Source organism: Solea solea, chromosome 21 (assembly GCF_958295425.1).
Source record: "Solea solea chromosome 21, fSolSol10.1, whole genome shotgun sequence".
Classification (NCBI taxonomy): Eukaryota; Metazoa; Chordata; class Actinopteri; order Pleuronectiformes; family Soleidae; genus Solea; species Solea solea.
The window spans coordinates 7687581-7704417 of record NC_081154.1 but is presented as its reverse complement, the minus strand read 5'-3'; the positions used below and the strand labels follow the sequence as shown (position 1 = coordinate 7704417).

Here is a 16837-nt window from a genome sequence, read left to right as displayed (position 1 = left end):
GCCTTTGAAAGTGGCCACGAATAATAAGCTTTGAAATGCTCTCAATGAAATACCAGGACTCTTCAGTGTAAAACGACCGATCCGCTGGTCCTGTAAATACTTCACAATAAAAGCCTCAAATATTTGGTCCATGTACAGGCCATTTTATCTGAACTAATAAGCAAATGTTTCAATTTTCAGATAAACTACATTACTTAAAAGTCCAATATGCACCACTAGTCGTCACAGTTGAGCATAATAAACCAAAACAAAGCTGATTGTGACACTTGCAGTAATTCTAGTGAGCTATTGTGTCTATTCTAGCCAGTCGTCACCCATGAACGTCCAGGTAAAGAAAAACTTATCTGACTGCCAAGACGGAGACGTGTTGACAGCAAATAGAGAAGGAGTCATCAGACCTCTGTATTTATATAGTTATTATTTGTTTCCTGATATCTTGTGAGGCAGAATGTTGCATATTGCGCCTTTAAGTCAATCCTTTTTCATCCCTCCCTCCAAACCTCAGTCACTGCCCATCGTGTCTTGTTTGTCCAGCTCCTCCTTCCTCCCCACCCACTCTTTGCTCTCCATGTGCTGTGTCTATTTACCTAAACCACTCTATCTGTCTCCTGATGAAAAAAGGTGGAGTGACAAGAGGAGGATGAGAGAGAGAGAGAGAGAGAGAGAGAGAGAAAGAGTGTGGGAGAAACAGGTGGAGTCTGCCATCGTCATGGCAACCCACCGTTCCCCATATAAGGGCAACCGAGTGATATCATATGGTTGGCAATGCCTGGGCTTTGGAGAGAGGCACTGTACTGACTGAGAGGCAACAGCAGTAGGAGAGAGAGAGAGCAAGCGACAGGAGAGACAGTGAAAGAAGGAAGGTGTTTTGGGGCTTTTCTTTTTTCACCATTTGTCAGGGACGAGGGAGAGTGACAGCGGCAGAGAGGGAGGGAGAGACAGGACAGGAGGAGGAGGAGGGGACACAGGAAGGGATGCTTAATGCCTCATAGGCGCTACTACGGGTACCAGCGAGGGGGGACTCTGGCGGATCCTTGGGGCGCGGGAAAGACAGAGCTGCAGTGAAAAGCAGAAAAAAATGGAGAGGGGGGAGGAGGAAGAGGGAGGCGTGTGGAGCGGGCGGATGCACCAGGCGGCCAACATGCTCATTAAGTAGCAAACGGTAACTCTCTCTCTCTCTCTCTCTAACCCCGGTCATGCAGCCTCAGCTGAGACGTTTGGGCATTCCTCCGTGTTGCTGCCATGGCTGTGTGACGTCTGTGCTGCTGCTGCATGGATGTGACGGAGTGATGTCAAGAACAGGAGTGTGTGTGTGTGTGTGTGAGACTGTGTTTATCCGTAATGTATGTTGAGGCATGTGTGTGTACAGTACAAGTACAAGTGATGGTAAAATGGACTGATGAGCACACAACTCATCTCCTTTTCTCTCTCTCTCTCTCTGTGTGTGCGTGTGCGCGTGTGTGAGTCCATGTTTTCGTCACCTCTAAGGGACTTGTTTTGGTTTAAACTCTGACCTTGTCAGGACCAGTAGTCCTCATGGGGACCAAAGCCTGCTTGTGATGACCTCATTTCTGAGGTCCTGCTTAATGTTAAAGGCAGGATGTGAATTGTGGTTAGGTTAAGGTTAGTCATTAACTGATCGTGTTTAAGATTCAGGATTAGGTTTTAGTTTAGTCTGGATAGCTGTGCAAATGTGTGTGTGTGTGTGTGTGTGTGTGTGTGTGTTTGTGACAGTAAGGGTCCATTTGTTCTCAAACGTGCAGGTGTTGGCCAGGTGTGTCTGTGCTGCCGCAGTGATAAATGTGTGTGTGTGTGTGTGTGTGTGTTCATATATGCATCATGCACATGTTTTTGCAGCAGCAGTGTGAGGTTGAGCACATTTGTGATCTCCAAGCATCAGCACTAATGTTCACTTCTGCTGCTGTGTTTGTGTTTTGGCCGGAAAGGAAGCAAAGTGGATGATGAGTTTGGTAGGGGGTGAAAAAAGAAAAAAAGAAAAAAGAGGGTGGGTACAAAGATGGCTTCTTAGCATGCTGGACAGGCATGTGTGTGTCTCTCTGCACATCCACAGTTTTCCTTTCTCGCCTTCCACTCTTCCCTTCCCTTCATCTCTCTAAGCTCTGTCTGTCTGTCTTGGTGCACACTATGTGCACCCTGGGATTTCAGCTCAAGTGATTGAGAAATATTGCAGGCGGTAATCACTGAGTCACGGTGCATAGGGGGCCTGTTTGTGTCAGATGAGACAGGTTTTATGTTCCAAAAAAAGCTCCACTTGTTGGTGCATTAAATTATCCGTGGAGTGACTTTTTGGTGGTGATTTTTCGCCATTCCAATTTAACGTGAAAACTGTGGGATTGGGTGATTGCACAGTGCACGGCGCAGTGTGAAAAGTAAGAGATAGGTATTAGGGATTATAACACAGTGGGTGCTTCGCTCCGCACTTATCAGCTGTTTGTTTCTGGCACAATAATACGGACAAGCGCCTGTGAGTCGGGTGATAATATTAACACCTACTGCATTTCCTGGTTATCAGGCTGAAAAGCGGCTGCGTGGACGTACTTCAGAGTTGAACATGAAGTCGGTGGGAGGTTGAAGAGGTTGAAAGTGTCTGGCACAATTAATATTCTTTTGACAAGAATTACAGTGAGGAAAAGGTAAAACCATGAGACATGAATGTTGATTAGAAACCTTGGATTAAAGCAAGGCAACTTAAATAATGACGTTCATAACTAATAACTATTAAATCAGCAATAACATTTCGATTGGTTAATACATCCAATTAATATCAAAGCAAGCAAAAAAAATATTTAGGCCATTTCATGTAAAAATGCACCATGGCTGCTCATAATTCTAGGTAATTAATGGTACTACAAAAACAGAACTGATCTCTCTACCTCACTTCCCTCTTTACCTTTCACCACAACCTGTCTAGGCAGATTGCCGCACATCTATGAATCTGGTTCTTTCACATGTTTCTTCCTGTTAAAATGGAGTTTTTCTCTCCACTGATGCCTAGTGTTTGCTCAGTGTATGAACTGTTATTTATCTGCTCTTCTGTCTCTACCTCGCCTCCCTCTTTACCTTTCACCACAACCTGTCTAGACACATTGTCGCACATCTATGAATCTGGGTCTTTCACATGTTTCTTCCTGTTAAAAGGGAGTTTTTCTCTCCACTGATGCCTAGTGTTTGCTCAGTGTATGAACTGTTATTTATCTCTATAATATCTCTATAAGGTTTCTGCCTTACTATGTGCAGTGCCTTCAGATAATGTATGTTGCGATTTGGCGCGATACAAATAAAATTGAATTGTGCGTCGAAATAAATTCTAGTATTTCAGAATGTTTTAATCTGTGTTAGTCCTGTGAAGACTGACTGGGATTAAAAGAAATACAAAGTCCACATTTTTCTTCCCGGCACTCCCAGCTTCGTCAGCTACAATTTGAAAAAAAACAAAGGACACACTGCAAAGTGCTTCGCCTCTGCTTTAATTTGAGTCGCCCGACGTCAATATTGCATTAACCGCGTGCGACATATTCCGTGTAACACGTATCGCACAAATGTGCAAAGCAGCTTAATGTTTTCATGAGCAGCGCTCTGTCACGCACAAAAGAGCTCAGATGAGGCTCAGAGCTGATTGAGAGTGAGAGAGAGGTGATCATGCAAGAGCGGGGAGATAATGGTGAGGGCTAAGCTGCAAAATGCCAAACAACCTGGTCGACCGAGGGGCACGAGTCTTGGAGATGACATGAATAAAAACACTCCTATGGCCACATAAAGTCGGAGACACAGTGCGGGATGCATAGATGGACATGTTTCCTTGTCAGTGATGAAGAGAAGATTTAAATAACAGATGCAGGAACCTTGAAAACCAAAGTGGAAGAATCTTTACGGGCTGATCACATGCAAATAAATCAAAGGAATACGGAGAAACAAAGGGATTAGCTCAAGATCGAGGGCCACAAACTTTTCTACTGAGCATCATGGGGGTTATTTAGTGGCTTGGGTGTACATGGCTTACAGTGGAAGCAGCACGGTGACATTTAATGATGATTTCACTGCTGTGGGAAACAACCAGGGGCAGACTGTGCTCGGGTTCACTCTAATGCATTGAAAACAATCGCATGACATGTCATCATTCAGCCGGACAACGATCGAGAGCATACAGCCACGTCTCAGTCCGAGGATGATTTACGTGGTGAGGAGCGGCCTTAAAGCCAGGAGACAACACAACAGCCACAATGAGCTGAGGGAGGGAGGCAGCAGCAGCAGACGATTTCTGCTGATGTCACTGAGAAAAATATAGATATAGAGATAAAATATTCTTATTTCATGTATTCTGTCCAATTATTTTTGATCCCTTAAACTGTAGACAGAGCTACTTCTCCCACAGTTCTTTCCCCACATAAACCTAAAATAATGTAATTCTTTCTTGTTTTTGAATTTGAAGTCCGGCTTAAAGAATTTGAAATAAGTGCTGTTTAAAAACATGCAGACTTGTCTAGTGTTACTTCAAGACAAGGGGGACGATAAGGACGAGCAGTCCTATGGCTTTCACAACAAACTTTTAATTAAAAATTAGAAATTCGCTCATTATGTTTCTGCTGGTGCGATGACTGCTTGCGAGTGAAATGAGGAGAAAACAGCAACATAAAGAAGTGTTGAAAATTACTATTTTCAGGCTGGGGGTAATTATGGCCAAAAAGGTGATCATGATAAAAAAAACATTTGTGATTAAAAAATAATAAAAGAGGGGCAGAAAATAGGTGGGAAAACATTAAAAGCAATTCAAATATCTATTTGCAGAATAGAAAACATTTTGATTGAAGAAAACCATAATCATTGTTGTCGTTGTATCACTCTGTGGGATTCATTTTCTGGTCATGCAGAATTGATATGTTTAATGAAGTATGACAGAAAGAAAGAAACACAAGTGTTTGGTGTGCTTGCAGAATGACTGTGGTGTTTTGCTCACTGGACACGGACACGGACGTATAGGAGCCTCTGAAATGTAGGTCACAGCATCCAATGGGTCTCTGGAGGTCTTTATGTCATTCTCCTGAAGGAAGTGACTTTCTTCTGTCCTCCTTCCTCTATTCTACTTTTAACAAAAAAAAAGTGAAAAAAGCGGTGACACCAGGAGCGAGCCGAGAGACATATTAGGGCTCTTGACAGCTCCCAGAACATCTGCTCAAACATGAACTGAAAGTTCCACCTACACCTTTCTTTGATTATAAAGAGGCAGAATAAATTAATAAAAAAAAAACACAGACGACATTAATCACACACTTGAGCTCTCGGCTTTTAAAGTCATGTTAGAATAACCAAAATATGCAAGTCATTTTTAATGAATGCTGTTGCCGCTGCAGTGTCAGCAACCTCTCCGTTTTTTTCTAAAACAGTTGCAAATTGCTGTTGTGACATTCGTAGACTCCTGCGTTCAGGACATGGCATCCGGCGGCAGTGAAGCTCTGAGTGAAAAGGCAGCACATTAATCCCAAGAGTATGTTTTTTTTGTGCGATGCTAATTTGGAAACAGCCGTGATGAGTTCATTCTTTCAACAGCTACAGAGTCAGAGGTTGCATTCCTGTCATCGCTTCTCATCTTCTTGCACACCAATATGCCTGTTTGCTGTATTTAAAGTAACACCCAGGATTTGTATGCCGTGCATTGGTCAAATCCAGATTTCCATCCTGTTAAATCCTTCTCATCCCGCTGTCTTAGGGTGTTGTTTTTGGAGTGAAGGTCTGACTGAGACGTGCCCGTGCCCGTGTGTGTGTGTGTGTGTGTGTGGCTTCAGTCGTAAAAACAGGAGCTGAACCCAAACCTTTGTGGCGAAGGCAGCTGAGCCACAAGCAAAGCTTTCATTCGCCATCCCATCTATATTCCAACACCTCGCTTTTTGATCATAAGCTTTGGTTAGTGAATGGAAGAGTAAGGGATACGAGCGTCTGAAATCAGTTTCAGGGTGGCTGAGCTCAGAGCTTCAGAGATGTGGCGGTAAAGAGCTCCACAGAGAGTTCCCACTGACACCGTGGCTTAAATCTATGCTGAGAGGAGCCAGTGGAGGTGGTTCAAGCATCTGATTAGGAAACCTCCAGCACGGCCTGGCCACATCCAACCGGTTGGCATCAGTGAGATTATTGTATGATCTAATTCTACTGCAACTGGACCCTTTACGAGCTGCAGAAAATGGAAGGATGGATGAGCAGACAGTAATGATTGCTGCTGCATTTGTTTGGTCTTTTAACAGCCGTCAGTATGTTGATAGAAGTGTCAATACTCGTATCTGGCTGCTGTTAAAGGGACTACACTTTAAAGAAAAACAGTCATACATGTATTTGCAGGAGCTTATATTCAAAATATGTTGCAAGAATCACCGAAGGTTCATCGTATTTCCCTCCGCGCTCCACAATCACAGTGTAATCACACAAATAATCAGATTCACAGTGTGACCAAGTGCAAGATCGAAAATCTAAAGTGATTTGGTTAAGATACAATTTAGACTAAACTGTTTTTTTTTTTTTTTAGGCCAAACTTTGCGGCTCAGAGTAAATCAATATCAGTTACTCTCCTGTAATATTCTATTTCCTGTTCACACACAAAGTCACGCAATTGTGGGAATAATAGTTCTGAAGTGTATTATTGATTATGGGCCACATGTCAGGAGGTTAGATTAGATATATAAATTCTTTTAACACAGTATAAACAGTCACTGCACATGATTGTTATATTTAGGTGGTTCCAATAGCTCACTAGTCCAAAAATGAAGCCATATATGACTATTTATAATATAGATATGAAAGTATCTCGTGAGAAGGGTTGGCATGATATCACTTTTGTATCAAATACTGATATTTGCTATCACAACATTGTCGTTTTCATGACTCACAGTCCACCAAACTCCGTACGATTGGGGACTTGGTTTAATTGGGGCTTTACCTGGCGCTGCATCAGGAATTCCTGAAGGAGAAGACACGACGACGACGACTTCTCTTGACTATCGTTTGTATGTTTAACGCACGTATGTTTTGGTTGTGTTTACCCACAATGCCCTGCGTTGTAGTCCACTTCCTGCATTTGGTGCACTTGAAGTGAACCAAGACCTACGTTTTTTCTTAGGCGGACCAGAGTTGGCTTCTTTGTTGTGCGTCAGAGTTCGGTTGCACATTCACGCCTCTACCAAACGAGCTAGGGTTTGATTAAGAAGGAGCTGGTGAGAATGCACCCTTAGCATCTAGTTTTTAACTATAAAGAAGTGAGCTGGACATTTGTGCCAGCCATTTCACACAATTTCAAAAACATCATTCTCCAACTATATAGAAGAAAACAATAGCCTAAAACATCTGTGCATGGAGAAGTATTGGGTCATTTTTCTCTTGCCGTTATCCGATCCACTGGCTCCTCCCTCGTTGTTAGTTGTTGGAGCAAACTAAATAGATGTAGGAAAAAGCTGTTACACAGTATAGAATTGCCTCACAACTGTCGTCTTCATTCTGTCCGTCTTAAATTCTTGCCGCGTCGTTGGTGTCGGGGCTGAAAATGTCTGCAGACTCTGTGCTCGGATCTGTTTCCAGATTTAACGTGTTCAGCGCTCATCAGTCCAAGTTAATGAGTGGTAATTGTTTGGGGAGTAGCGATGCTTGAGCTCGACACTGTGAACCTTCCATTCAGACTCAGCTGAAAGAATCTTGAGTGGGTTGCACATCAAAGAAGACTGAAGCGTGAACGTGCGGCACAATTTACATGTGGGAAAAAGAAAAAAGAGTTTGGAAACAACACAAATGTGGGCATCAGTCAAGCGGCTGTCGTTTAACGGCTTCACTCTGCAGGGATTTGTATCTATGCAGACAGCAGCATCCCTGAGGTCCAGCACTGAAGTTTGGTGATAAATTGTGGCTCATAGTTGGTTTTCCACTTCATAAAGTGTTGCATGCGGAGGGTTGAGCTCAAGGCCTGTTCAGCATGAGTTCATCTGCAACAAAAAAAAAAGTTCCTGAGCCGGAGCTGACTTTAGTGGGCGCCCGTGGTGTTAAAATGGTAAAGAGACAACGTGTCGTCATTGTTACTCGACTGTATTTTAGCTAAATACCAGCATTGGAAATGAATAGTTTCTGAAAAGTCTTATAAGGGTGAGTTTAAAATGTCTATAAATGTCAGGGGCACCCCAGCCCTATATGGATGGATGGATGGATTGATGGATAGACAGTAACTAGATGTAATTTAACTTAAATAAGTAAATGGGATGAAAAGAAGGAAAAGAAAATGCTCGCACGTGGAGAAAACGTGTCCTAAATAATCTGAAGTACAATAACCTGACTGTCTCTGTCCACATAAAAATAAAGACGGCAGCTTCCTAATCCAGCGTCTGTGCATTGCTTTAATCTCAGTCCTGGGCCCATGCCAGACAAGTCTGCAATCTCAGGAGAGCGAGCGAGAGGCTGAATTTAGGAGCTGCCTGGTTCTACATCATTAGCGTGTATGAAGTCATTGTAAACATTTGATTAATTGCCGCGTGGCAATTACAAGCAATTAAAGTCCTATTATGACGCCAGTGAAGGACAACGCAAGCTAATCTGGCCATCATCGCGATAATGAACTCGTCATTTTCTCACCGAGCCTAATATACACAAACGTTTGTTTGGTCCCTTAAGCAACGCCGCGACTCGCGGCCATTTTGAACAACGTGTCGGAGAACGTTCTGAGGCGATGTTATTGCACTGTCTTCATAAAACTAATGTATGCTGTTATGCCTCTTGAACTTTATTAGTCACACTCTGCACTAACGCTCTCACATCTCCACATGGGAACTTAGTGACAGAGCACTTTCTCTCAGTCCTTCTGGTTTTTTATGTTCCTTTGCTTGATGTTTAGCAGTGTGCATAAGAAACTGTCTCACACTCGACCCCCCCTCCCCTCCCCCTTTTTTTACCCTCCCCGTCCCTCTTCTGTCTCCTTTGTTTTTCCTATTCCCAAACCCCCCCCCCCCCCCCCTCGTAGCAACAGCCCAACTACTGGAGTTTCAAGGTCAGTGCCAATATTGTGTTTGTGTTTCAGAGTAAATCTGTGCCTCTGTGTGGATTTGTCTCTAATAGGATCACTTGTGTCTCGTCTCTGCATGCCCACTCGCCTCGTCACTGTTGCATCTACTGATGGTCACATGTTGGCACACACACACACACACACACACGCTCTAGTTTCATTGGCGCTTGTGCATTTCTTTGGTAGCAACTTACTGTAACACAGTGCTCGAGGAGAAATGGAGCCTGATTGATCGCTGACAGGCTGGAGACTGACTAAAATGATGGGTTTAGTGACTTTAAGATTTTACTGAGGTGGCCCTCATGGTCTGTTTGTGTCAAAAATAGCAGCAGCTGTAGTTGTTCAACTTTATAATATCAATCATTTGGTGTGATTACAGGGCAGCTTCACCCATTTTTTTCACCCCTTGATCAAATGAAGAATACATTTAAAATCATTGTAATGCTGCTGTGTTTATTTCTTTGTCAATTTTATTTTATTTTTTTTCAATCCCAACTTCCTCTGTTGTTGTGGGACAACAATATCACATATCTCAGATCCACTGTCTGGTGATCAAGTAACACATTTAACTTTGGAATTAAGTTTTTTGGGGTGAAGCGGCCCCTTTAAGTTCAGACTTTTTGTGAAAATGTGTATCAGTTTAGTCCCATTTTAGACATGACATCGTCGCATTTTGAAGCAACAGCTGCCTCCATCTTTGTGTGCGGTTGCCATGGTTACGGGTGTCACTTCTCTGCCAGTGTTTCCAATCTGTCTGATAAGCATTGCTTTCTATAATCTAAGAAAATTCTCTCGTTCCTGTTGCATTTATGTTTTTTTCTTCTTCCGAAGAATAAGATGATAATAACTCCCTTGATCCTTTGATGTGCCCTTTAACTTAAAAAAGTTAAAGGGCAGCTTCCACCTGTGTTTATTTTCTTTGAAGGAAGTGACTTTGACCTTGACGTTTTTGTCAATTTTGTTATTTTTTTCAATCCCAACTTCCTCTGTTGTTGTGCGAATGAGACACGTAACAGGTCTGATGATCAAATAACACATTCATCTCTGGAAATTAGTACAATTTGGATATTTTTTGGGTAGTATTTTTGGTTTTCCACAACTCACGGATTTGCTTCACATTTCCAGGTCTTGGGGGCAATTATTTGAGGATGTAAACAAGAGGTGAACGGCACCAGCTGTGGACAGTGAGCGTGTGTTTTTTGCCCACTTGTAGTGTGAAATGAGAAATGTAGGGTAAATCTGAACGGGAAGCCATTAGTGGTCATCAGTCACTGGCGTCTCCATGTTACGTCTCTTATTAGTTTGTAGCTACTTAAAGCTGGTGTCACGTTTCCAGACGCAGGAACATGACGCCCAATCATGTGAGAGAAAAAAAAACAAACTGCAGCGTGCAGCTTCATCCTTGTCGGGAGTGTTTCCTCCCTGAGTTGTGTAATGTAAGAAGAATGTTATTTAAATTTGAGAGTGCGCTAATTAATCTAGCCGTAACAAACAGGCTCTGTCATTTAGGGAAAAAGCTGCAGTGTGTGTGTGTGTGTGTGTGTGTTGTGTGCTTTATTGAAAGCAATTACTGGGAGGAACCTGTGTTTGCTTGTGCAGTCGTTGCTGTTTCTCTGGGGTTTGAGAATAATGAGCATCTGAGCTTTTTTTTTCATGTTTTATTTGGATTAATATTTTGGGAGATTTGAAGCCTTTTCTATTGTCCCAACAGAAATAGCTGACAACATGTACTGTGGATTATTATTCGGAATGAGTGGGATGTTTGTGGAGAGACAGTTTATCTATCATTGCACTGCAGCAGAGACGGCAATCTAAAAATCCTGGACAATTGAAAAAAAAAATAATAATAATTTGCATTTCAAGATGCCGTAAGAGGTCTGGAACACTTAACCAAATATTTCCATGATATTTATCTAAAATGTCATTGTTTCCCCAGTGAAAGGCCTATGATACATTATCATTAGTTCCAGCTCAGACCTGAATACATTATACTCAGTGCACAGACCCTTTGACCCTTACGGCGCTGCAGCCTGTGGGAGATTGTCCTGTTGTGCATATGCTAACCTAAGCACTTATCCTGCAGCTTACGGCGTCTTAACCATAAAATGACTTGATATTACGTTTGGCTCCTTCCTCCGATACAGCAATTCTCAACTGCTCGAGCATTTTTCCCCTCAAATGGAACAACAGGGAAGCTGCTGCTTTGGGATTAAATGGGTCTAAAATGTTTGCCGTGCTGTCGGCTGCACTGTATGTTTTTGCTTTTTTTTTACAAATCTCATGAAAACTGCACAACTAATAACGTTTTAATCGAAAAACAAGCGTTTGGTTAAATGACTTTGATTTTTAGTACAGGAATTATTTTTAATTAAATCATTTAACTTCATATAATGTTGCTGTTGTTATATGGCTGTGATGGTGGCGCCTTAAGTTTTAGTTTCCAAGTCAATTAATGCACTGATTCTACTGATTTATGATTTCTACTTGCACTGATGAATTCATAAACTTTGTCCAGTACAAGAAAAAAGAAAAAAGACACCACGACATGAACACTGTTGCCCTGCGTGACCTGTTCCTTCATTATAATGAACACACAGTAGATTATATTTAGAACATAAACAACTCCCTGAACAGTGCGTCACATTATTCTACCAATAGTCTCACAATCACATAAAACACATATATAAGAAGACCATTTCTTAAATTAGTTTATTAATCTGCAGTTGAAAATAATCTGCAAGCACTTTTTTCTTCTGTTTGGATTTAGATCCACTTCAGTTGCTAGTAGAGGAAACAAATCCCTATGTGATTAAATAATTTATTTGAAGATAATGTTAAGCAGTGGTCATAAGACAGGATATACTAAAGTTAACAAGTAAAGTCTCGATCCAAATGTGGTTGGATTTTCTGTAATTTATGACCCAGTATTTATCATCTGCTGTTATGTAACATATGCTAAGAATAGTTTGAACAGAATGCGACATTAAAAAAAAAAAGAAGGTTAATTAGTAACACTAGTTAAAAAGCAATGGAAAACAAGACAGAGATGATAATATTATTATTGTGGCACACAGATCTAATGTTTTCACACGACACTATACATTACATGCTTCGTTTATTACGTGACTGTTTCTCTGGTTATTAATTTTAGGTTTATTATTCACACATTTCAAACTAGGAAACAGGATAACATGTAATGCAAACCCACTTATTAAGGAATATAGAATAATTATCATCCATTAACGCAGACTGGGACGGATGCCGCGAATCGATTTTAACGCAGATTTCTCCGTGTGCTAATGATATTTTTATTAAATTAAAATTTTTAACTCTGCGCTACCTCTCATTTTTTTTATTTTATCTTATACATAATCTTTTCTCATTTTAGATAACGATAGATCAGCAGCAACTGCAGCTCGCCGATGTCTCTCGTCTGTTTGGCTTGTGACAAACACACACACACACTATACTTCTTAGTCTCCCCTCATTTGTTGCCGGTCTGCAGCTCATACATGATTGGTTATTGCCTCCTCTTTCGTCTCAGAGAGCTTTACCTCTTCTTCTGATGCAATAGAAACCCCTGCAGCAGCAGCAGCAGCAGCAGCAGCACGGCCTGCTGATTTCTGCGAGGATGGCTGTGTGTTTAATAGTCTCTCCCCACTGGTCTCCTTTGATGTTGCGTTGGTTTGTCAGCTCACTAAATGCAAACGGGGGGAAAAGATTAGCACGTAAAAGGTTCTGGTGGCTGCAGGTGCACACACACACACACAGACAGACATGGAATATGGAAATATGGAGGAAGTGTGTATGTATGTTAGACACACACTGGCACCTGCTGCTGTCACTGACTCTGTCGGAAACACAATGCACCCTGATTCACTTGCACAAACATCAGTGTTCCATTTTACCTCTCGTGTGCTCTTGTCTTTCTGTCACGAGTGGCCAAAGTAATCACAGTCTTTGTCTCCTCTCTTTGCCTCAGTGCTGGATTTAGAGGAATGTACCACACTGTGGGTTTGGATGGGGTTTAGAGAGGGAAGACTGCAAACAGACGCTTCAATGGGATCACAATTGTTCGGCAGCCGTCTTCATTCTGAAGGGAAAAAATATAATGGAGCCTATTGATTGTAGATTTTTTTTTTTTTGTTAAAGTAACCATAGCGACAAAGCAGAGGAAATAGTTAATTAGAGAAATATGATTCCTCCATCCCGAGCGTCTTCTACCGCATGATATATGCTATAAAAGTGCTGTATTGTTGTAACGAGGACAACGACTTTAGTGAATGATAATGTGTTTATAATTGTATGTTATGCAATACAATGGCAAAATAAACACACAGAAAGCTCCTCATGAGCTTTTCAAGGCTTAATAATCCTTTATTTAGATCATTTTAAGCTCACTGTCCTGACTACAACCTAGAATTCAGAGTAGAGCACAGACAGATATTTTTGTCAGGAGGTGGTGGAGACCAAAAAAGGATAAAAGACAGTAAAAGCCAGCCTTTGTGGACACAAATGTGATTCCATATCACATATTGCGTTGCTCTATAGCTGCTGAAGGAACACATTTACCAAATGTATCAACTCAAACTTAATGGTTGGGTGATAGGATCATGTATATAATGAACAGGCTCATCTGCATTCATTCAGTGCAACGATGTGTCTCCAGTTTCTTAAGTATTAGACAATACAGTATTATTATCAAATACAAAAAGAAAGACAGTAAATAAAGTAAAAACATAAAAGGATAATACCGTACATTCACAAAGGTATAGTGGATAATATATGTATGACAGAGTTGTATTTTGTGCAGGTAAAACAAAGTAAAAATACACAAGAGAAGGAAAGTACATCTCTGTCTTGTATAGAAAAATGTGACAGGGACATGTTCTGTACAGTGATGCATCCCCCGGACAACCCCTGCCACATTTGTCCCAGTGAGCGAGCCAAACTCCAGCCCATTCACTGGACCGCTTTTGTTGCTCTCATGCTGTCTGGCTGGTGATATGATGCTCTGCAGAAAATTGCTGTTCCCCAATCTGAGTCACGGAGAGAAAAGCTGGGGTGTTTTTCACCGCTAAAAGGTTTAGGAGGCCTGCTGCTGCTGCTGCTGCTGCTGCTGCTGCTGCTGCTGCTGCTGCTGCTGCTGCTGCTGCTGCTGCTGCTGCTGCAGTGACACCCCCACCTCACACTACCTCCCCACCCCCACACACACACCCCCACTGGCACTGTGCTGAGGCACGTGGCCAGTGTCACTTATCGACACTTCACCGCCATCTGTCAAGACTGTGATGTTTGCTTAGCGGGGTGCACATTAATAAGGCTGAACTTTGGTGAAAAGCAATAACTGAACTGGATTTTATGTGCGAGACAATTATCCTTCACTGTAGGCCGTATATATATATCCGAAGTTATATAGAGATTAGCTGGGAATGAGTGATGCATTTCTCCACTATATAACTTGGCTGGCTCAGTGCTGCACAAGCATCTTTATTGTTTATTTTATCAATGCAGTAAAAAAATCAGGACAGGCCAGGACAAGATCACACACATCACGTCCTGCTCACATCAAGGTCAAACTCCGACTCCACTCGTCGCACAAAGTGTATGAAACCGCTGATCGAAATGCCTCCCAACTCTGACTCACTGGTTCAGTGGGGGGGGGATATCAATGCAGGCAGGGGAACAAGAGGTTTTCTCTGCTCACTTAAAGACTAGTGCCCTTGAGCAAGGCAATTAACCCCCAGCTGCTCCTGGGGAGCAGCTCTGTGGGAAATGGAACAAGATGGCAGCTCAATCACTTCTCTCTCCTCTTTCACCTGAGATGTGTGTCCCACCCTGTTCAATAATATCTGCACTGTACATTCAGATGATGTGACACTGATTCAGAGGCTCCTCCCTCTCTCTTGTTGTAGCGTCACTGGAAAAGAATGCTGTGGTCTGCAGTGATAATGCCCATTTAATCTCGGAGTTTTGGGGGGCGTGGCAGCTGTGTGTGTGTGTGTGTGTGTGTGTGTGTGAGGCGCACACTACAGCTGTGCATAGCTGCCGCATCAGTCAAGACTCTGTGTCATAGCTGGTGGGAAATTTTACTCTCGGTGTCCAGTCACTGTGGGAACAGTCAGTCTTGGAAAAATCTGTCTGTAATATTAGCGTCTTGTGGAATTGATGAAGATGCTAGAAGTCGCGGTAAGTGTCCTCTGATATGCTGTATAAATATGGTTTGTTTTGGTCACAGTGTGTGGTTATATAGTTTCCGTTATAGTTGGAATTGAATGGTAACAGCTTGTGTTTCCGTGACACCATGTTTTGGCTCTGACATTTAGATTTCCCTTTATTTCTTTTTGACTCATGTAGACGTGTTAAAATTATGGAAAATCTGAAGCATTGCTGAAATATTTCAACTGTAGCCGACTTCTTTATTGTGGTGAATCTCACTGGTGAATGTATAGTTGATTAGCACTGAAATGAGCAGAAGAAGATCAATGTTAATGCAAAGGAACGACATTATACACCACTGCCATGAAAAAAATTGTTGCAGAATTTCTGAGTAATGCTGTTGATAGACAGACAGACAGACAGGCATACAGACAGAGGCCACCAATAATAGTTGAATAGCTTGAGGGGGGGGGGGGGATGAGTAATCTAGTCTGGCCAGTAGGGTAACTAACTTTTTGGGGAAAAGCAGAAGCAGCGGTTTCACAGAATTTCAAATAAAAGTGTCTGTGTTGATATGGACTGATATATATTTCACAATAAATTTAGTTTATGATGCAAATTTAATATATTACTTAACAAAAACACACACACACACAGAAATTAGCTTGTAATTGATTGGAGGACCACATGTGGCCCTCGAGCCACAAGTTTGAGACCTCTGCTAATCAAAAAGACAGGAAAGTGTCACTCATTATTCATGAGGTTCCCCTATTCGATATCTATGTTTCATGAATAATAACTTATTAAACAATAATTGAAGAAAAAAAAACACTCTTTATTTATTTATTAATGTATTTGTTAACAGCTGTGAATTAAATATAAAACATAAATGAAAAACACATCACAGTGTGTTATAAACTGTCTGTGAACACTGCTAATAAATAATTAACAGAGGCACTTAATGGAATTGAGTACCTTTAAATTGGTGCCATTATTATTATTTTTTTTAATTAATATACTAACCTACAAGTCATGTCACTGCAAGCGTGTGTGTACTGTAATTTTTATTCCCTTCGCTTGCCATTTATTTCAGACTTAGCACATAATGTGTCCATGCTCCAGCAGTTTCCACTCAGTCATGCAACTCAAACAGGTGTCGGACGCTGTCGTGTACAATGTTCATCTGTAACAATAATAAAGCTGTTACAGTGGAGCAATAAAGTCATTACAAACATTCTAGCTTACATTAAAATGTAACGATTGGAGATGTTGCTGTTGAGATAATCATCAGCACTACAGAAGATGTTATTTGCTCTGCATTCAGTGCTCACTGTGTTTGTAGGTGAAGTGCGACGGTGCTGCTGCTGCTGCTGCTGTATGTAACTCACTCTATGTTAATTGTTTTAAGAAAAAATAATCAAATTAGCGGAGTTAAAACTCATTATCTGGGCTTGACAGTGTTCATTTCAGTTATTCTAACAAATTATACACACAAAAGAAAACATGCATGGCTCTCTGACTGATACTTAGAATCATCACCTGTGGTGGTGAAATGAATAACAAACTATTTAATGATTATTTAACCCTAAGGGCACCAAAAAATGTGCCTTTTAAAAACAAGCTATAAAAAACATT

General features: G+C 41.5%; 1 protein-coding gene across 11 annotated transcripts in view; it reads left to right on the top strand.

The window, feature by feature from the left end:
- The window catches only part of LOC131448314 (SRC kinase signaling inhibitor 1-like), a 94241-nt gene that overhangs the window by 42610 nt on the left and 34794 nt on the right, over positions 1-16837 (top strand). For 7 of the 11 annotated variants that reach the window (XR_009234186.1, XM_058620644.1, XM_058620645.1 and 4 more), the window contains exon 3: positions 9002-9028. The exons of 1 other annotated variant lie outside the window; for it this stretch is intronic. Coding sequence is in view for 7 of the 10 variants with exons in the window: in XM_058620644.1 (XP_058476627.1) it covers positions 9002-9028 (27 nt within the window). In the remaining 3 variants the exon portion in view is untranslated. Of the gene's footprint in view, positions 1-783; positions 1163-9001; positions 9029-15143; positions 15233-16837 lie in introns of those variants that run through there. 3 more of the 11 variants (XM_058620651.1, XM_058620652.1, XM_058620650.1) reach the window with 3 other exon arrangements.